Source organism: Mus caroli, unplaced genomic scaffold (assembly GCF_978045245.1).
Source record: "Mus caroli unplaced genomic scaffold, Mus_caroli_1 scaffold_1, whole genome shotgun sequence".
Taxonomy (NCBI): Eukaryota; Metazoa; Chordata; class Mammalia; order Rodentia; family Muridae; genus Mus; species Mus caroli.
The window spans coordinates 81,388,358-81,410,473 of NW_028227256.1; the positions used below are offsets into that span (position 1 = coordinate 81,388,358).

The 22,116-nt window shown below is 40.0% G+C and overlaps 2 protein-coding genes across 2 annotated transcripts in view; both read right to left on the reverse strand.

Moving 5' to 3' along the window:
• Pid1 (phosphotyrosine interaction domain containing 1) overlaps positions 1–18,483 on the reverse strand; it is a 298,268-nt gene extending 279,785 nt beyond the window's left edge. The window contains exon 1 of the mRNA XM_029477050.2: positions 18,363–18,483. The gene's annotated coding sequence lies outside the window, so the exon portion shown is untranslated. The remainder of the gene's footprint in view (positions 1–18,362) is intronic.
• LOC110298524 (protein SET-like) lies at positions 4,205–5,306 on the reverse strand. The gene has a single exon (XM_021167830.3). The coding sequence runs from the start codon at positions 5,288–5,290 to the stop codon at positions 4,421–4,423; it is 870 nt and encodes a 289-aa protein (XP_021023489.1). The 5' UTR covers positions 5,291–5,306; the 3' UTR covers positions 4,205–4,420.
• Positions 18,484–22,116: the final 3,633 nt, after the last annotated feature.

The window sequence follows — 22,116 nt, forward strand, 5'->3', positions numbered from 1 at the left end:
CTCCGGGGTACTGGTTAGTTCATCATGTTGTTCCCCCTATAGGGTTGCAGATCCCTTTAACTCCTCGGGTACTTTCTCTAGCTTCTCCATTGGGAGCCCTGTGATCCATCCAATAGCTGACTGTGAGCATCCACTTCTGTGTTTGCTAGGCCCCGGCATAGTCTGACAAGAGACAGCTATATCTGGGTCCTTTCAGCAAAATCTTGCTAGTGTATGTAATGGTGTCAGCGTTTGGAAGCTGATTATGGGATGGATCCCTGGATATGGCAGTCTCTAGATGGTCCATCCTTTCATCACAGCTACAAACATTGTCTGTGTAACTCCTTCCATGGGTGTTTTGTTCCCAATTCTAAGAAGGGGCATAGTGTCCACATTTGGTCTTCATTCTTCTTGAGTTTCATGCGTTTAGCAAATTGTATCTTGTATCTTGGGTATCCTAAGTTTTGGGCTAATATCCACTTATCAGTGAATACATATTGTGTGAGTTCCTTTGTGATTGTGTTACCTCACTCAAGATGATGCCCTCCAGGTCCATCCATTTGGCTAGGAATTTCATAAATTCATTCTTTTTAATAGCTGAGTAGTACTCCATTGTGTAAATGTACCATAATTTCTGTATCCATTCCACTGTTGAGGGGCATCTGGGTTCTTTCCAGCTTCTGGCTATTATAAATAAAGCTGCTATGAACATAGTGGAGCATGTGTCCTTCTTACTGGTTGGAACATCTTCTGGATATATGCCCAGGAGAGGTATTGCTGGATCCTCCAGTAGTACCATGTCCAATTTTCTGAGGAACCGCCAGACTGATTTCCAGAGTGGTTGTACAAGCTTGCAATCCCACCAACAATGGAGGAGTGTTCCTCTTTCTTCACATCCTCGCCAGCATCTGCTGTCACCTGAATTTTTGATCTTAGCCATTCTGACTGGTGTGAGGTGGAATCTCAGGGTTGTTTTGATTTGCATTTCCCTGATGATTAAGGATGTTGAACATTTTTTTCAGGTGCTTCTCAGCCATTCGGAATTCCTGAGGTGAGAATTCTTTGTTCAGTTCTGAGCCCCATTTTTAAATGGGGTTATTTGATTTTCTGGAGTCCACCTTATTGAGTTCTTTATATATATTGGATATTAGTCCCTTATCTGATTTAGGATAGGTGAAGATCCTTTCCCAATCTGTTGGTGGTTTTTTTGTCTTATTGATGGTGTCTTTAGCCTTACAGAAGCTTTGTAGTTTCATGAGGTCCCACTTGTCAATTCTCGATCTTACAGCACAAGCCATTACTGTTCTATTCAGGAATTTTTCCCCTGTGCCCATATCTTCAAGGCTTTTCCCCACTTTCTCCTCTATAAGTTTCAGTGTCTCTGGTTTTATGTGAAGTTCCTTGATCCACTTAGACTTGACCTTAGTACAAGGAGATAGGAATGGATCAATTCACATTCTTCTACATGATAACAACCAGTTGTGCCAGCACCATTTGTTGAAAATGCTGTCTTTCTTCCACTGGATGGTTTTAGCTCCCTTGTCGAAGATCAAGTGACCGTAGGTGTGTGGGTTCATTTCTGGGTCTTCAATTCTGTTCCATTGGTCTACTTGTCTGTCACTATACCAGTACCACATAGTTTTTATCACAATTGCTCTGTAGTAAAGCTTTAGGTCTGGCATGGTGATTCCACCAGAGGTTCTTTTATCCTTGAGAAGAGTTTTTGCTATCCTAGGTTTTTTGTTATTCCAGATGAATTTGCAGATTGCACTTTCTAATTCGTTGAAGAATTGAGTTGGAATTTTGATGGGGATTGCATTGAATCTGTAGATTGCTTTTGGCAAGATAGCCATTTTTACAATGTTGCTCCTGCCAATCCATGAGCATGGGAGATCTTTCCATCTTCTGAGATCTTCTATAATTTCTTTCTTCAGAGACTTGAAGTTTTTATTATACAGATCTTTCACTTCCTTAGTTAGAGTCACGCCAAGATATTTTATATTATTTGTGGCTATTGAGAAGGGTGTTGTTTCCCTGATTTCTTTGCTATTTCACCGAAGCTGTTTATCAGGTTTAGGAGTTCTCTGGTGGAATTTTTAGGGTCACTTATATATACTATCATATCATCTGCAAAAAGTGATATTTTGACTTCATCTTTTCCAATTTGTATCCCTTTGATCTCCTTTTGTTGTCGAATTGTTCTGGCTAGGACTTCAAGTACGATGTTGAATAGGTATGGAGAAAGTGGACAGCCTTGTCTAGTCCCTGATTTTAGAGGGATTGCTTCAAGCTTCTCACCATTTACTTTGATGTTGGCTACTGGTTTGCTGTACATTGTTTTTATCATGTTTAGGTATGGGCCTTGAATTCCTGATCTTTCCAAGACTTTTATCATGAATGGGTGTTGGATCTTGTCAAATGCTTTTTCCGCATCTAACGAGATGATCATGTGGTTTTTGTCTTTGAGTTTGTTTATAAACTGGTTTACGTTGATGGATTTCCGTATATTGAACCATCCCTGCATCCCTGGGATGAAACCTACTTGGTCAGGATGGATGATTGTTTTGATGTGTTCTTGGATTCGGTTAGCAAGAACTTTATTGAGGATTTTTGCATCAATATTCATAAGGGATATTGGTCTGAAGTTTTCTATCTTTGTTGGGTCTTTTTGTGGTTTAGGTATCAGAGTAATTGTGGCTTCATAGAATGAGTTGTGTAGAGTACCTTCTGTTTCTATTTTGTGGAATAGTTTGTGAAGAACTGGGATTAGATCTTCTGTGAAGGTCTGATAGAACTCTGCACTAAACCCATCTGGTCCTGGGCTTTTTTTGGTTGGGAGACTATTAATGACTGCTTCTATTTCTTTGGGGGATATAGGGCTGTTTAGATCATTAACCTGATCTTGATTCAACTTTGGTACCTGGTATCTGTCTAGGAACTTCTCCATTTCATCCAGGTTCTCCAGTTTTGTTGAGTATAGCTTTTTGTAGAAGGATCTGATGGTGTTTTTGATGTCTTCAGGATCTGTTGTTATGTCTCCTTTTTCATTTCTGATTTTGTTAATTAGGATGCTTTCCCTGTGCCCTTTAGTGAGTCTGGCTAAGGGTTTATCTATCTTGTTGATTTTTCTCAAAGAATCAGCTCCTTGATTGGTTGATTCTTTGAATAGTTCTTCTTGTTTCCACTTGGTTGATTTCGCCCCTGAGTTTGATTATTTCCTGCCGTCTACTCCTCTTGGGTGAATTTGCTTCCTTTTATTCTAGTGCTTTTAGGTGTGTTGTCAAGCTGCTAATGTGTGCTCTCTCTAGTTTCTTTTTGGAGGCACTCAGAGCTATGTGTTTTCCTCTTAGAAATGCTTTCATTGTGTCCCATACGTTTGGGTATGTTGTGGCTTCATTTTCATTGAACTCTAAAAAGTCCTTAATTTCTTTCTTTATTCCTTCCTTGACCAAGGTATCATTGAGAAGAGTGTTGTTCAGTTTCCACGTGAATGTTGGCTTTCTATTATTTATTTTGTTATTGAAGATCAGCCTTAGTCCATGGTGATCTGATAGGATGCATGGGACAACTTCAATATTTTTGTATCTGTTGAGGCCTGTTTTGTGACCAATTATGTGGTCAATTTTGGAGAAGGTACCATGAGGTGCTGAGAAGAAGGTATATCCCTTTGTTTTAGGATAGAATATTCTGTAGATATCTGCCAGATCCAGTTGATTCATAACTTCTGTTAGTTTCACTGTGTCCCTGTTTAGTTTCTGTTTCCATGATCTGTCCATTGGTGAAAGTGGTGTGTTGAACTCTCCCCCTATTATTGTATGAGGTGCAATGTGTGCTTTGAGATTTATTAAAGTTTCTTTAATGAATGTGGCTGCCTTTGTATTTTGAGCATAGATATTCAGAATTGATAGTTCCTCTTGGAGGATTTTACCTTTGATGAGTATGAAGTGCCCCTCCCTGTCTTTTTTGATGACTTTGGGTTGGAAGTCAATTTTATCAGATATTAGAATGGCTACTCCAGCTTGTTTCTTCCTACCATTTGCTTGGAAAATTGTTTTCCAGCCTTTCATTCTGAGGTAGTATCTATCTTTTTCTCTGAGATGAGTTTCCTGTAAGCAGCAAAATGTTGGGTCTTGTTTGTGTAGCCAGTTTGTTAGTCTATGTCTTTTTATTGGGGAGTTGAGTCCATTGATATTAAGAGATATTTTAGACAAAGGATAAAAAATGAGTTTAGAACAGAAACAGAGATTCTTTTCCTGTTATATTTTGCTCAAGATATTTTCCCCCAAATTAATTGAGAACCATGATGTTGAGACCTCAAAACAGGGCGACTGAGCACAGAGGGACAGGGAGGAAAGGACTGCAACTTGCTCCCAGGGACTGGAGAAAATTAAAAAATAAAAAGAAAATAAAAAAGAAGGTTGGAATCCGTCAGTCTTCTGTGCTAATAATCCTCGCCTTCGTCCTCCTCTCCTTCCTCCCCTTCATCCTCATCGTCATCTTCTTCACCTTCATCCTCATCTCCTTCTTCATCAATATCTTCCAACCCCTCCTCCTCTTCGTCATCGTCATCATCATCTTCTGCCTCTCCTTCTTCATCATCCATGTCGGGAACCAGATAGTACTGCAAGGGATTTGGCCAAATGTCATCTTTGATGACCTCTCCTAACTCGTCAGCACCTGCATCAGAATGGTCAGTAAACCAGGTAAAGAAGCTCTCTGGCTCTTCGTGCTGCCTCTTCCTGCTGGCCTTATTCTGCGTTTGACTTGAGCGTTTTGTCAAATCCTTTCCAGATTTCCATTTGATTTCGGTGGACTTTGAAGACGGGTCACCACTCTCATTCAGATGAAATTCTTTGGAGAGAACTTTATTTTCAAAGTAAGGATTTTCATCAAAATAAAAATCTATTCTGTAACCTGATTTAATGTCTTCAAATTCTGTCACTTCAACTCTGGTCAAATAATGCAGAGCCTCCTCGTCCTCCTCCCCAAGCAGTGCAGACACTTGTGGATGGTTGAAAAATGTTGTTACCCAAAAATTTGGGATTTTGGCGATCAATTCTGACCTCTTCTGAAAAAATGGTTGGCGGAGTTTGTTATATTTTTCTTCTACTTTCAAAGTTTCCTCACTGGCTTGTTCATTAAGTCTGTCTATTTCATTTTGTACTTCATCAATATGTTCAATTGCTTCTTGGTGTTCTTTTTCTCCCTTCGGCAGGCCGGGAGAGGCCGACTTGTCCTCCAGCTTCGGGGCAGCAGCCGGTCTGGGTTTCTTGGGCTGAGGCAGGATCGCAGATTGCCGCTTCGAGGCCATGGCGCGAGGGAGGTGACCAGGAGACAGAGCCCTGATGTTCACAGCAGGAAGAAACTCACAGGAACTCCAGCTCTTACTTTTACCAGGTGATAACCTCAGGACATCTGAGCTTCGGTTCCCCTGTCTACAGATTGAGGTGATGACAGGCTCTACCTTAGGAAGAACTCTCAGAAAGACAACATGAGCTTATCTATCCAAACACAGTATAGACATTGGATATGTTCAATTATACTAGTTATTACTGTTTTGCATAATTTAAAACTATTTTATATTATTTACTTCATGTGAATGAGTTTTTGCATATATATATATATTTTTTGACATTTCCCACGTCTGAGCCCAGTGCCTGAGGATATCAGTTCAAGAAGGCATTAGAGACCTTGGAACTGGAGCTACACATAATCATGTGCCACCATGTGAGTGCTGGGAACTAAACTCAAGTCCTTTACAAAAGTAACAAACACTCCTTACTGCTGTGCCATCTCGCCAGCCACTTATTTTCCATATCTTTTATGCGTTAAAAGTCTAAGAATAGTTTCTATTTAGCTGCCTTACTATGTTGTAGTAAAATATAATCTCTATTTTTTTATGTCCCCTAAAGCATCCCAAGGGAAAATACTCAGCCAGTGCTATTAGGAAAATGCTGAAATGGTAATGTGTTAATTTGTACCTCACAATAGCTTTCATGTTAGAGGAAACTCATTGGCAATACTTACTCATGTTTACATATGTAGTTTCATGTAATAGTATGTATAAATCTATTAGCTGGTAGATTCACTATATCTGAACCATGAAAGTTTGAATTACAACCCCAAGTATGTAGGTTAACCTCGAGGAAGATCTGTCAGAAGCCAAGAATCTATCCCTAGGATGCTGCAATGATACTCAAGTTAATCCAGCCATGTGATCTTTGGATCTTTATAGCCATTTTTATAGACAGTGATTATATCTTAAGAGGAAAACATTTCTTTGCTGTGTTCTATTCCATCTCATTGTAGTATTTAAAAAACACCCATTGTCACCACCTCCTGTCACCTGTCATTAATGCCTCCATCAAAGTACCTTTTTCTCAAAACTTAAAGATGAAAACATATTTCTAATACAAGCCATTTCTCTCCATTCTCTTTTGTGAATCTGTTGGCCTCCCTCATACTCAAAGGCCTCCACTTGATGTTATGAAACAGGCAGCTTTCAGTTTAAATTATCAAAAATCCACATACTGTCACATTTGAGAAAATTCGTAAGAAAGAAGTCTTCTGTATCTAATTTCTTCTTAACTTTAAATTATGTTTTTTTTTTTAAATCATCCTGAATAAGGTAACCCAAATCCGAAATACAGATATGTATCTATTCACTTACATGCAGCAATGTAATACAAGGGTCTCCCTGGGAAGGAGAAATAGATTTATGGGTAACTGGGGGAGGATGGAGATGAAAGAGGAGTGATTAGGTTGGAGGGGTAGAAGGAGGGAGTACACGGGGAGGTGGCTAGAATTAAGGGGCAACTGGGTAGAGTGGAACCCTAGTTCAGTGGAAACTTCTTGGTGTCTATGAAGGTGATCCTAATGAGGACTCTTGGCAATGGGGAATATGGAGTCTCAACTGGCCATCTCTTACAGCCAGGCAAGGCTTGCAGCAGTGGGTCTGGGTGCCATTCAATTTAGTTGTTAGCCAAGGGGGGCCCATGGAAATCTCCAAGCAACCAAAGCTGATGCTAACACAAAGGGTTGCTCTCAAGAATTGACAACTACGCCCCTGCTGAGAACAGCCTCCACACAACTAATTGCACACGGAGAAGTGGAGCTCGTGCCTCCATGGAGCCTTGATCCCTACTTTCTAGTCTCCTTGATGTAGGAAGAAGGTACTCTGCAGGCTACTGCAAAAGAAACAAGGACACCAACCCAGACACAAAACCTTTGACCCATAGTCTGTCCTGCCTGCAAAATATGCCAGGACAATGGTGACAAAGAACGTGTGAGAGTAGCCAACCAATGCCTGGCTGGACTTAAAGCCCACACCATGAGAAGGAATCCAGACCTCACACTGTCAGTGTAGAGACTAGAAAGCCCAGAGACCTGGGTAAAACCAAACATAACGGGTCAAAAACAAAAACAATAGAATAATCCCTAATGAAAGTCTGCTATACTTATCGTTCAGTGCCTTATCCAGCCATCACCAGAGAGGTTTTCTCTGGCAGCAGATGAGAACAGATGCAGAGACCCAGAGCCAGACATTATGTAGACAGAGAGTCTAAACTGGAGGTCTCCACCGAATCCCTCCCCTTAGAGCTCAGGGAATCCCTCAGAAGAGCTGAAAAGATTTTAAGAGCCAGAGGAGAACATGCCCCTCAGAATCAACTAAGCAAGGCACATGAACTGAGACTAACACAGCAAGGACAGGGCCTACAGGGGCCTATACCATGTCCTCTACATATATATTATAGCTATTAGCTTAGAATTTTTATGGGACTCTTTACTGTAAGAATAAGTATGACTTCCCTGCTCTCAGGATTCTTTCCCCCTTTTTGGGCTGCCATGTTCAACTTCAATACTTTTTGCTTCATTTTATTATATAAAATAATGTTGTTGTTGTCATTGTTGTTTTAACTTAACAGATACAAGAATCAACAGCAGACCTTGTTAATATGGGTTCTTGGTCCTACAAGCAGCCCAGAAGCTGCTGTTTGCTTGACAGTGCAAATAAATCTTCTAACACATTGCCCAGGGCCACATGCTTTCACAAACTTGCCTTGGGAAAACAGTATCATCTGATGGATACTTTCTGGTGCTATTTTAAATTATAATAATGCATTTATCATCCAAAGTTCATATTCATCTGTCTCCACAGCTAGCTTACACATGCTGCAATTGGTACTAGACTCCATACCTCTCTCCTCACATGGATTCCTCTGGACTCTCCAGCTGTGTTGGTACGGTGACCATTGGTCCTGTTATCCAAGGTGAAGCCCTGGAAATTCCCTTCCACAGCTTCATCTCCCTCTCCTTCAGCAGCCTGTACCCACCAACTTTGACTCCTAAGTTCATCTCTGATATTCTCTGCATCTCTATGAGATTACATCACTCCAGGCCCATTTTATTGCATCTAACTTTATGAAATCTCACCTGGTTTCCAACTGCTCTCGAACTCTTCAAACACATGTTTCCACCAATGTCAGTGTGATCTCTCTTATAATATGGGCACATGGATTATTTAACCTGCATATCTCTGAGGCCAAATCAGAAGTCTAGAGATTGGTGCTGACATCTAGGGTCTGCCTACTCTGAATCTCATTTTCCTAATTACATACACCACTGTCCAAAGACCTATAGCTACAACTATGCCTTTTGCATGCACATACCAAGCTGCCATCTTAATTTTTCTTTCTTGGGCCAAACATCCTTTCCAACAAGGCTAGAAAAATCTCCATCTCATTCAGAATCATATCTAAACCTCTCTGCAAAACCTTTGGTAAAAATTAAAAGACAAGTTAAACAGTGAATTTGGTTTCCTTAGAGGTGAACGATTAGAGAAGATTCCGTGAGAACTATGAGAAAAGGTCTTTAAGAAAGTCATGTGATTTCTTTGTTGCTAAAAGCACAGGGAAAAAAAAATTAATGACCAAAACCAAACCAGGAGAACAAGGTACAGAAATATGATCCCCATGTACACTAGTTACTTTTCTATTCCTGTGATAAAACTCCATAACCAAGGCAAGCTATAAGTGAAAGGATTTATTTGGGCTTATGGTCTCAGAGGAGTAAGAGTCTGTCATGGTGGGGAAGCCTGAAGCAAGCAAACATGGCAGCTAGAGCTGAAGTTGAGAGCTCATTTCTTGAACCACAAGCAGAAAACAGAGAGACTGGACTAGAAATGGTAGCAGTCTTTAAACTCTCAAAACCCACTTCAAATGGTACATCTCTACCAACAAGGCCATACCTCCTAAATCTCCCCAAACAGTGCTACCAACTAGGGACCAATTAAATGCCAGAGAGCATGGGAAACATCCCATTTAAACCACTGCACTAAGGAATATGGAAAGTGAATTTCTATAAAAAGGCTTTTCTTTATATATACTACACAGTAATTAGGATTAGACTCAGACTTTTTTGTAGACAGCCAGAAAACTGGACAAAATATAAGAAATAGCTGTGTTTCAGACATCAGACAACTGGCAACAGAGGACTATAATTCCCTTGAATCTGGATTGCCCTGGTTTTCTGACTAGAGGAATCCTGGCTTATATAAGAGGAAAGGCAATTCCAAGCAAGCAGAGCACAGGGATCTAATGAGTAAAGTAGACGTACATTAGGGTGTGGGGACACAGCTGGGATTTGTGGAGGAGAAAGAGGGAGGAGAGACTGTGAGCAAGATGTCATCATTAAATAACCCATGGGCCCACTGATCAGACTAATGGGCTTGTCTGTAGAGTTCTTCCCAAGAATCAACAACCATTATCAGAACTATAACCCCAGTGATTTGCAGAGCACGTAAAGAACATCCATGAGACATCTGCATTCTAACTAGCCACATAGGGTACACTGTGCTAAGCATCACAATCAGATTAAGGGTATCATGACAACTGGTCATATGACATATATTATCCTAAAGCTGTCCTGATAAAACATAAATTATCTTAAAATATTTATTTTTAGTTATGTGCAAATATGTATGTCCATGTGCAAGTGTGTCTTTACAAGTGACTTTAGTATTCACAGAGGCCAGAGGGGATGTCAGATTCCCCTAGAACTGGAGTCACAGGTCACACATGTTAGAAACTAAACTCTAGTCTTTGCAAAAGCAAAACAAGGATAGACAATGACTCATTTTATTTGGCACGGTAGGATTTCATTAATCAGCCCTGGCTAGCCTAGAACTCACTCTGTAGACCAGGTTGCCCTTGAATTCACATAAAACTGCTTGTCTCTGCTTCCCAAGTACTGAACTTAAAGGCATCTACCACTACCATCCCACCCAATTTTTTAAACTTCATTTTAAGCTAGTCATACTGTCATATGCCTGTAATTCCAACTATGCAGAAGGCTAAGGCCCGAACATGTGAGCTCAGAAGTTCAGGGCTAGCCTGGTTAAAATAGTAGGGCCCTATCTTTAACTAACGAATTAATTAAAATACTTCTGACAAATAATCTTAATCTGAATCAAACCTATAAGTAATATAAAATATAACCATCAGTTATTCCAGGGAGTAATGCTGTAAAGGATTTGATAAGCTCTAGAGACATAATGATGTAAAAATATTAGTCTCACTTTGAAACAAGGAAATTTAATTCATAATTAGGAAAATTACAAATAAGTTGAAATAAACTTCAATAGTAAAAAATGATAAATTAGTGGACAACCATGTTAACATGATGGTAATAAATGAGTTTAGCTACTTTTTTAAAACTAAATGTATGAATATATGACTAATAAAAGCATATTTTTTCCTCTGCCCCCAATAATACTCTACCATAACCAATACTGAAGAGTTCTGGAACCCTGTGAACTATGGGGACTACTCCCCATAATCAAGTGGGCAATAATTAATAACAATAATCTTGTTAGCTACTTCCTTAAAGGGGGCAGAGACAGAAGTAAAAAAAGAGACTGACATGGTGGAGACAAAGAGGAGACAGACAGACAGACAGACAGAGAAAGAAAGGAACTGTAGAATTTAAATCTATTGACTTTTTTTTTCTTTTTGTTTTTTGGTGTTGTTGGTTTTTTTTGGTTTTTTGTTTGTTTGATTGTTTTTGTTTTTGGTTTTTTGGTTTTTTGGGACAAGGTTTTTCTGTATAGCCCTGGCTGTCCTGGATCTCACTTTGTAGACCAAGATAGTCTCGAACTCAGAAATCTGCCTGCCTCTGCCTCCCGAGTGCTGGGATTAAAGGCGTGCGACACCATGCCCGGCTGACCTTTTTTGTTTGTTTGTTTGTTTGTTTGTTTGTTTTTAAGAATCCCTAATATACATGTTGACACAGACATAGTTCTAGACCCTCTGCTACGCACACTCCAGTGTAGTCTGCTTGACAGGCCAAGAAGCATGGAAGCACTCACGAGGCAAAGAGTTTCAGAGAAACTCACCTCCTGGAACCTTGGCGTTCTCATAACCCATATACTCAAACCCTATGCCCTAGTTAGTCTGGTGTATGGATCCACATGCTCTCTTTTAGTATTATTTTATTATAAGTGCCTTTTAAGATTGAATTCTGACATAGCTAAGTCTTCGCCAATGTTCCAATGTCTCAGAAAATCCTTGAAGCCGACAAACTTGGAACTCAGTAGGAATTCAGTAAGAAGGTTATCTATTCAGTAACATTCAAATTTACTTCTAGTAGAGACAGTGAAACTAATTAGGCATTACAAAGAATGGAGAGGGAATAGCTCAGGGCTGGTCTGCAAAGTGTTTACTTGGGACTGTAGCCAGTCTTACCCAAACAAGGGAATACACAATGGCCTAGCTAATAGGTGGGTTTACCATGTAAAAGTTAGGGAATCCCACTGAGGCAGGAATCTTCATTACAGCCAGGTATAGCAGGCTACATTGCATATTAGAAGCAAGTTGGTGAATTCTTCTGACAAATGAAGATTCTTAAAAGGACAGCCAAGTTACACTCATACAAGAATTTATCAAGGCCTAGGAAATAGGGGGGGTTGTGGTACTGCATTATTCATGAGAAGTTCTGCTAGAGCAGAACCCCCTGGTGCTAGCTTTCATAAGTCTCAAAGGAGTTGCACAAATTGTGACTAGGGTGTGAAATCCTTAGCTGTCATTAGCTGACCCTAGGCAGGACAGTTTTATCTTTACTGTAAATATTACCTGGTTCCTGTAAGTCCTTTTGAAGTCATTCCTTTGTTTTGTGTCAATGTACTTTGCCTGCCATGACATCTTACCCCCTTTATTGTCTGTATTATATAAGACTGGTGTTCACTTTGTGACAATACATTCAGATTCTTCACAACCTCTTGTGTTGATTTTGTCTGTCATTCAACAACTCCTTGTCCACCTGTAACCAGAGAACCATTCTATGCAGACAGGGATCAAAAAGGGTCTGCAGCAACCCTCAGTGAAAATAGTTCCTCTTAGGATGTCCTCACAAAATGCTCAGGTTCTAGAACAATAAAAAAAGTCTTAGCTGTGCTTGCCTTCTTAGCATTCATTAGGAAACATCCAGAAGTGGAATTACTGTGTGTGAGCAAACTTAATCTTAGAAGAAATTGCCACATAATTTTCCAGAGAGGTTGGATAAGGATATGTTTAAGAAACTCATCAGAATTTTAGTTTGTGTACATTTGTGCCAAAATGTAGTATTGTCCTGACTTTTAAATTGTAGCCTTTCTCTTTGGATGTCCCACTATGGCATGCTATTATTTTAATATGAAGATTGTTTTTGAGAATCTTTTCCTGTGTTTCTTGGCTATTTTCTGGTATTCTTTTGTGAAGTGTATAAGATTTTACCTTTGACAAAATTGAGTTATCCTTTTATTGTTCATTTGTATGAGATATCTCTCTTACCCATACTTTTGATGAGCTGCCTACAAATCAAGATTTTTATCACCCCTGCTTAGGCTTAGGGAAACATATCTTTAATTTAGGGTAAGGGATGTTACACAAGCAGAGGTGGACAGATGCTTGGGATGAGGTATGAGGGAGGGGCACAGCCCTTCTATGTGTGAACCTTTTTTTCTGCAACCTTCATACATTCAACTATAATATAGCCCCCTGAGCCCTGGCCTTCTGTGGTTTTATGGAAATGCTGTTCTATAGCTACACTTGCTAGCAGACAGAGTGCAGTAATCTGCCAAGCTTGTCTGTTCAGATTTTTCTTGACCTCTGTTCTAGTTCTCTTTATGTTGTTTTGATAAAACATCCCGACCAAAAGCAACGTAAAGGAGGAAATGGATTGTTCAATCTACAAGAACAGACTACAAGCTGTCATTGCAGGGATGTCACAAAGACAGGAGCTAGAGACAACTGACTGCATCATGGCTACAGTCAAAAGCAGAGAGAAGTAAGTTGCCTACTTACTTACTCTCAGCCACCTCCCTCCACTAATATACAGCCAAGATCTCTACCCAGGAAATGGCTTCATCCACAATAAGTTGGGTCAATTAACCATTAAGACACTTCCTCACAGACATACTACTGGCCAGACTGGTATAGTCAATCTCTCAATTAAGACTCCCTTCTCAAGGGATTTTTGTGTTAGGTTGACAGATAAAACATCACAGCCACCCTGTACACTGCTCCTTCCTCTGGGGCAAGGGTCAGGTGCACTTCTAAAATGGAGGTCTTATCATCAGAGAATGTTTTTATACCCAGGTCCGAGATAGAAAAGTAGGGGCTAATTAGAGTATAGTTTTAGTTTCTCTGACCCACTTTGGGGTTTTCATGGCCTTCTTTGGGAAATAAAATGAAAAGGGGGAGGAAGGAGGGGAGAAATAGAGAGAGGATGGTGAGGGGAGAAAGGACAGGAACAGAGAAAGAGAGAGAAAAAGAGAAAGAGATACACACACACACACACACACACACACTTTCTGAGACCTCCTTTTAAGGTCAAAAGCATCCAAACATTACCCTCATCACTAAGGCTATGGATGTAATGAGTCGGGAGCCATGGATGAGAACCAAAGCAAACCAAAAAAAGCAAAAGGAAAACATTTACCAGATGACACCATGAAAACAAAGAAAAGATAATGAAGTCAATTTCTTCAGATACAAAACACAGTCTGAAGCAAGAACCAGTTTAGATGCATAAACAAAACATTAGACACATCAGCTGAGCATATTATGAGCTGGAAGCCCCACTAAACAACATCCAAGATGAAGCCCAAAAGAGAAGTGAACACATAAAAGGAGACTGAGTGATCTATGAGAGCCGTGGTGTAACCAAAGCCACACAAAGAAGGAAGAGAGCAGAATGTGACAAAAGTGGTTTTGAATGACTAATTCTTCAGAATCTTTTGATAATTATAAATGCATATGTTCAAGAAGCAGAAACAAACCAACCAGGATAAGCACAAGGAAATAATGCAAAAGATGCATAGTCAAAGGAACCCAGTGGAAGAACAGGAGAATATCAATGTTTGTGAAAGAAAAAAGATGAACTGCATCTATTTAAAAAGGAAAAGAAAGGCCAGAATTTATCACTTCAACACTATAAAAGCCCAGAGTTCAGTAGAATGCCATTTCATATGCTTAAATATGATCATACCACTGAGCTAAAATTGTATAGACAGAGAAACTATATTTCAAAAATAAAAATATTTCTCAGGAAAATAAAAATCAGAAAAGAGCCCTAAAGGAAACTCCCAGGCAAAGGGTACAAGAAGACAACAGGTGGACACTTGGAACCATGCCTGTCTTAGTCAGGGTTTCTATTCCTGCACAAACATCATGACCAAGAAGCAAGTTGGGGAGGAAAGGATTTATTCAGCTTATACTTCCATACTGCTGTTTATCACCAAGGAAGACAGGACTGGAACTCAAGCAGGTCAGGAAACAGGAGCTGATGCAGAAATAATGGAGGGATGTTCCTTACTGGCTTGCTTCCCCTGCCTTGCTCAGCTTGCTTTCTTATAGAACCCAAGACTACCAGCCCAGAGATGGTACCACCCACAAGGGGCCCTCCCCAACTTGATCACTAATTGAGAAAATGCCTTACAGCTGGGTGTCATGGAGGCATTTCCTCAACTGAAGCTCCTTTCTCAGTGATAACTCCAGCCTGTGTCAAGTTGACACATAAAACCAGCCAGTACAATTGATCCCTTGTCAACTTGACACACAAACACATCACTAGTAAACCTCAACCCTTAGTTCTTATTCATTCCCAAGATCTTAAGTAACTTTAAGAGTCCCACAGTCTTTACATATTAAAAGTTCAATCCTTTAAAAATATCCAATATCCTTTAAAATTTAAAGTACTTTAAAGTTCAAAGTCTCTTAATTATGAGCTTAACTTCCTTCAAGAGGGAACAATATCAGGACACAGTCACAATCAAAAGCAAAAATCAATCTCCAACCATCCAATGTCTGGGATCCAACTCAAGATCTTCTGGGCTCCTCCAAGGGCTTGGGTCACTTCTCCAGTCATACCCTTTGTAGCACACACATTGTCTTCTAGGTTCCAGCCACCTGTACTCCACTGCTGCTGCTGTTCTTGGTGGTCATCTCATGGTACTGGCATCTCCAAAATGCTGCTGTCTTTCACTGTAACTTGGCTTCAACAATAGCCTCTCATAGGCTCTCTTCATGGTGCCAAGCCTCAACTCCTTTGCATGAACCCTTTAGTCCTGGACCATCAATTGCAACTGAGGCTACACCTTCACCAATGGCCTTCCATGGCCTCTCACAGTGCCGAGCCTCAACTGTTCTGCATGACCCCTTCATGCCTTCAAAACCAGTATCACCTGGGTAACTCTTACACATTACCAAGTCCAGCCACAGCACAAGGTACAACCTTGGCTATCTCTGGAACACAGCCTCTGTGCTCTCAGAAAACACTTCCCAGAAGATGTCACCTCAATGATGCTGGTCTCTTCTTAATCACTGCTAATTTCTTAGCTCCAGCTAACCAGCATCAATAGTCCCAGTAATGCAAAGGTTTTGCGTTAGTAGTTCTGGTATCTTGTTAATCACAGCTGATTCTTCAGCCCCAGATAACCAGAACCACAGAATCTTCATAATCAAAATAGCAACGGCCCTGAAAAGAGTCTTTAATCTTCCCTCTGAAATTTCACAAGCCAGGCCTCCATCTTCTGCACTGTTCTCAACATTATCTTCCAAGCTCCTATACAACATCCCACAGAGCTCCTAACACTGAATGGATCTTCTAGCCCAAAGTTCCATAGTCCTTTCACAGTCCTCCCCAAAACATGGTTAGGTTGTCACAGGAATACCCCACTATGCTGGTACCAATTTGTCTTAGTCAGGGCTTCTATTCCTGCACAAACATCATGACCAAGAAGCACTTGGGGAGGAAAGGGTTTATTCAGCTTATTCTTCCACATTGCTGTTCATCACCAAGGAAGTCAGGACAGGAACTCAAGTGGGTCAGAAAGCAGGAGCTGATGCAGAAGCCATGAAGGGATGTTCCTTACTGGCTGGCTTCCCCTGGCTTGCTCAGCCTGCTCTCTTATAGAACCCAAGACTGCCAGCCCAGAGATGGTCCCACCCACAAGGGGCCTTTCCCTCTTGATCACTAATTGAGAAAATGCCCCACAGCTGAATCTCATGGAGGCATTTCCCCAACTGAAGCTCCTTTCTCTGTGATAACTCCAGCCTGTGTCAAGTTGACACATAAAACCAGCCAGTACAGTGCCATAGAAGGTAGGATGTCAGAAATGAGAAACATTCAAACAACCATAAATAATGTCTTCCCATTCTAAAGTTAATCTTTAAAGGATGACCCACTACTTAAAGGCAAAAAATAAAGTTATTAAAACTGTAAGTTCAAACACATGACAGAACTAAAATGTATGTCAAACACAGTTGAAACTAGAACATAGCATAAGTCACCTCTGTGACATGAAATGACCCAAAACATTTGAAGGCAGTACGAGTTGAAAAGAACACTTGGTGTAACTTAAAATAAAAAGCACATATAGAATACCAATGGAATGCTACAAATAACCAATCAAAAATAAAGGAAGAAGAAAAAAGCATCAAGGCATAGAATATAGAATATAGAATGTAGAATGTAGAATGTAGAATGTAGAATGTAGAAGCCTAGTTATGATTACATTAAATGTGAAGCATTCCAACTAAATGGGATATTGTTCTATTAACTATGAACAAACACCCAATCAGATACTGTCTAAGCATTTACTTAAAAAATAGTTAATAAGTAAGATGGTGGAAATATGTATAGCATAAGCACTAATTGTTATGGGCTAGGTATTTGTCTCCTCTCAAATTCACTTATTTGTATCCTAACTCCCAAAGTGATGGTGTGAGGTGAGTTTCAAGAGGCAACTAGAGTATGAAAGTAGAGTCCTGATAAGTAAGTGAAATGTCCTTATAAACATAGCCTGAGAGAGTTTCCTCTTTACCCCACCACACCGAGATTACCCTGAAAAGTTCTGAGTGCTGGGAGTAGACCCTCTACACAAACCACGACACTCAACTTCTGCCTCCTAAGGGATAAGAAATGAGTTTCTGTGGATTATACATCTCTCCATCCATGGTCCTTTACCACAGCATCTTTGACAGACTGACACTAGGATAAGGAAAGTTGTGGTGTCTCTATTCATAATGGGTACAGAAGGGTTTATTTGGTAAAACCATCCTGAAGCAAGAATGACTTCTATAGCATTTAGCAGAACCAAGTCATTCAGCAGGCACCTCAGCCCTAACCTCAAACAGATCTAACTAGAGAGGCTCACTGTCAATGAAGAAAATAACTGGTCTAAAAGCATAAGTGCACAAATCCACTATTATATGTGTAGATATTTAACCCTGTCCTCTCAGTATCTTCAAGAACAGAGGCCAGACACCTCTAAATGAAATCTGTATCAAGCAGCTTAGCATGCTGACATGTGTAGACCATTGACCAGACAACAGCAAAATGCATGTTCTTTTAATAAGTGCCTGTGGAAAATTTACCAATAGTAGAGACTATGAGGAAATATCTGATATTTTTAATTACATAAATTACATTTAGAAGAAATAAAATCCTAAAGATTATATCATCTGATCACCAATAAATAAAATTAATATTCAAAGAGAAAAATAATTCTAAAAAACTAATTTCAAATTATATAAAAATTAAACAGGCCTAGAAACAAAGAAAGAAAAACCTGAACAAGAATATTCTTAATTAATAAAGCCAAAACTATTAGATATATGGAATCCAATTGAAATGTGACATTTATTGAAGCCTTAAATGTTTAACTGGAATGGAACAAAAATCTTATACATTATGATATTTAAGACAGATATCTTATACATTAAAATAACAAGTATAAATAAGAGATAATAAAAATTTCAAAATCAATGAAATAGAAAATAAACAAATAAGAATATTAGGGCTAATAAAATATACAAAAATAGCTCAAAGATTGGGGATATACTTACTGTGTACTGGAGTCAACAGGAATTCATATTCATATGCAGATTGTTAGACTTGATCTCGAGGATTTCTGGATCACCAGGTCCAAAGTGGGGTCTGCTGATTCTCATTTCTAATAAGCCATATGATTATAAGGCCTCTGTAAATTGTATTTATAGAATCAGAAAGCTAAACTAATCATGAAAATGGCCAATATGAGGAATAAAAATGAGACTACCTCTTAAGTCTTGTAAATATTAAAAAGAAGGAATGTTCACCATTATGTTTTGAATCTGTTATGTCCTCCACAATCTAATTGTGTGACTATCTTATCCTCAGATAGTGGCGCTATGTGGAGACACTGAGCAACCTTTGGAACCTAGAGCCTGGACGTCTGAATAGGCCAGAAAGGGAACCATGAAGGTTATAACCAAGATTTGCTTTGCTTTCCTTCTGCTTCTTGACTTTCTGAGATGTTCCTCTTCCATGGACTCTCAAATCTACCCACAGCCCCTCACTGGTGATCCCTTCCTCCCATGATGCACTGGAACAGTTCAGTCCTTGTCTGCTCTGGTATTAGGTCACAGTGGTGAGAAAAGTAGCTAGCACAATAGTGGAGGAAGGAAACTTCATTAAAGGAGACTAACATCCTCTGGCATCAAACCTAGAGAAACACATTATAAGAAAATAGCAAGGAACAGAGATGGCTCAGTAGTCAAGAGCATGTACTGCTGTTCCTGAGAATCGGAGTTTGATTCTCAGCAGCCATATTAGGCAGCTCATAAAGAAAATAAAAATAAATGTTAAAATGAAAAAAAACTAGGCCATCTTCCTTCTGAGCCCAGCGGAGGCCGCTAAGGGCTCCAGAGTGCTCTCCATGCTGCAGGACCTCGGGATCACGGGTGAGTGGAACGCAACGTCAGCTCCAAAGAATTGCAGAGGGTCTTGTGCCAGCAGGAACAGGGACAAAGGAACCCAGCCTGACCAGAGTTTGGGATCCACTCAGGTCGGGTCCAGCCCCACCATCTTCTGCATGAACCCAGCCAAGGGCATCTAGGGCACCAGAGAACTCTCCACATCGCAGGACCCCTAGCACACCCAGGACCTCCTGATCACCTGAGAGTTCGTGGGCAATAGAAGCAACAGAGCTTCTTGGTCAGGGTCCCGATGGGCCTTTATCCTCAGCCAGGCGGCAGAGCTGAGACCCAGACCCCTGGGCACATCCCTTGCCAGAGGAAATTCAGCCTACAGGGAGAGTTCTGACCCCAGAACTCAGGAGGTGGATCAGAGCTCCACATTGCTGGACACCTGCCCTGAAAGAGAAGAGCTTACCTGCAGAGAGTGCCCTGACCACTGGAACTCAGGAAAGAGTTGGACTCTCAGGAGTGCTGACAGAGGCTAAAAGAATCACAGGAGGATCAAGCTCTAACCAGAGACAGCTTGAACATTAACAACAGAGATATCCAGATGGCAAAAGGCTAACGTAAGAATCTTACTAACAGAAACCAAAAACACTGGGCATCATCAGAACCCAGTACGCCCACCACAACAAGTCCTGGATACCCCAACACACCTGAAAAGCAAGACACGGATTTAAAATCATATCGCATAATGGTGGTAGAAAATTTTAAGAAGGGCATTAATAATTCACTTAAAGAAATACAGGAGAACACTGCTAAACAGGTAGAAGCCCTTAAAGAGGAAGCACAAAAATTCCTCAAGGAATACTGCTAAACAAGTAGAAGCCCTTAAAGAGGAAACACAAAAATCCCTCAAGGAATTACAGGAGAACACTGCTAAACAGGTAGAAGTCCTTAAAGAACTACAGGCAAACACTGCTAAACAGGTAGAAGAAACACAAAAATCCCTTAAAAGATTACAGGAAAACACAACCAAACAGGCAATGGAATTGAACAAAACCATCCAAGATCTAAAAATGGAAGTAGAAACAATGAAGAAAACCCAAAGGGAGACAACTCTGGAGATAGAAACCCTAGGAAAGAAATCAGGAACCATAGATTTGAGCATCAGCAAAAGAATACAAGAGATGGAAAAGAGAATCTTAGGTGCAGAAGATTCCATAGGGAATATGGACACAACAATCAAAGAAAATGGAAAATGAAAAAAGATCCTAACTCAAAACATCCAGGAAATCCAGGACACAATGAGAAGACCAAACCTACGGATAATAGGAGTAGATGAGAATGAAGATTTTCAACCTAAAGAGCCAGCAAATATCTTCAACAAAATTATAAAAGAAAACTTCCCATACCTAAAGAAAGAGATGCCCATGAACATACAAGAAGCCTACAGAACTCCAAATAGACTGGACCAGAAAAGAAATTCCTCCTGACACATAATAATCAGAACAACTTCATAGAATGAGTTGGGTAGAGTACCTTCTGTTTCTATTTTGTGGAATAGTTTGTGAAGAACTGGGATTAGATCTTCTTTGAAGGTCTGATAGAACTCTGCACTAAACCCATCTGGTCCTGGGCTTTTTTTGGTTGGGAGACTATTAATGACTGCTTCTATTTCTTTGGGGGATATAGGGCTGTTTAGATCATTAACCTGATCTTGATTCAACTTTGGTACCTGGTATCTGTCTAGGAACTTCTCCATTTCATCCAGGTTCTCCAGTTTTGTTGAGTATAGCCTTTGGTAGAAGGATCTGATGGTGTTTTGGATGTCTTCAGGATCTGTTGTTATGTCTCCTTTTTCATTTCTGATTTTGTTAATTAGGATGCTTTCCCTGTGCCCTCTAGTGAGTCTGGCTAAGGGTTTATCTATCTTGTTGATTTTCTCAAAGAACCAGCTCCTTGATTGGTTGATTCTTTGAATAGTTTTTCTTGTTTCCACTTGGTTGATTTCACCCCTGAGTTTGATTATTTCCTGACGTCTACTCCTCTTGGGTGAATTTGCTTCCTTTTGTTCTAGTGCTTTTAGGTGTGTTGTCAAGCTGCTAATGTGTGCTCTTTCTAGTTTCCTTTTGGAGGCACTCAGAGCTATGAGTTTTCCTCTTAGAAATGCTTTCATTGCGTCCCATAAGTTTGGGTATGTTGTGGCTTCATTTTCATTGAACTCTAAAAAGTCCTTAATTTCTTTCTTTATTCCTTCCTTGACCAAGGTATCATTGAGAAGAGTGTTGTTCAGTTTCCACGTGAAGGTTGGCTTTCTATTATTTATTTTGTTATTGAAGATCAGCCTTAGTCCATGGTGATCTGATAGGATGCATTACTCTGATACCTAAACCACAAAAAGACCCAACAAAGATAGAAAACTTCAGACCAATATCCCTTATGAATATTGATGCAAAAATCCTCAATAAAATTCTTGCTCACCGAATCCAAGAACACATCAAAACAATCATCCATCCTGACCAAGTAGGTTTCATCCCAGGGATGCAGGGATGGTTCAATATACGGAAATCCATCAACGTAATCCAGTATATAAACAAACTCAAAGACAAAAACCACATGGTCATCTCGTTAGATGCGGAAAAAGCATTTGACAAGATCCAACACCCATTCATGATAAAAGTCTTGGAAAGATCAGATATTCAAGGCCCATACCTAAACATGATAAAAGCAATCTACAGCAAACCAGTAGCCAACATCAAAGTAAATGGTGAGAAGCTTGAAGCAATCCCTCTAAAATCAGGGACTAGACAAGGCTGTCCACTTTCTCCATACCTATTCAACATTGTACTTGAAGTCCTAGCCAGAGCAATTCGACAACAAAAGGAGATCAAAGGGATACAAATTGGAAAAGATGAAGTCA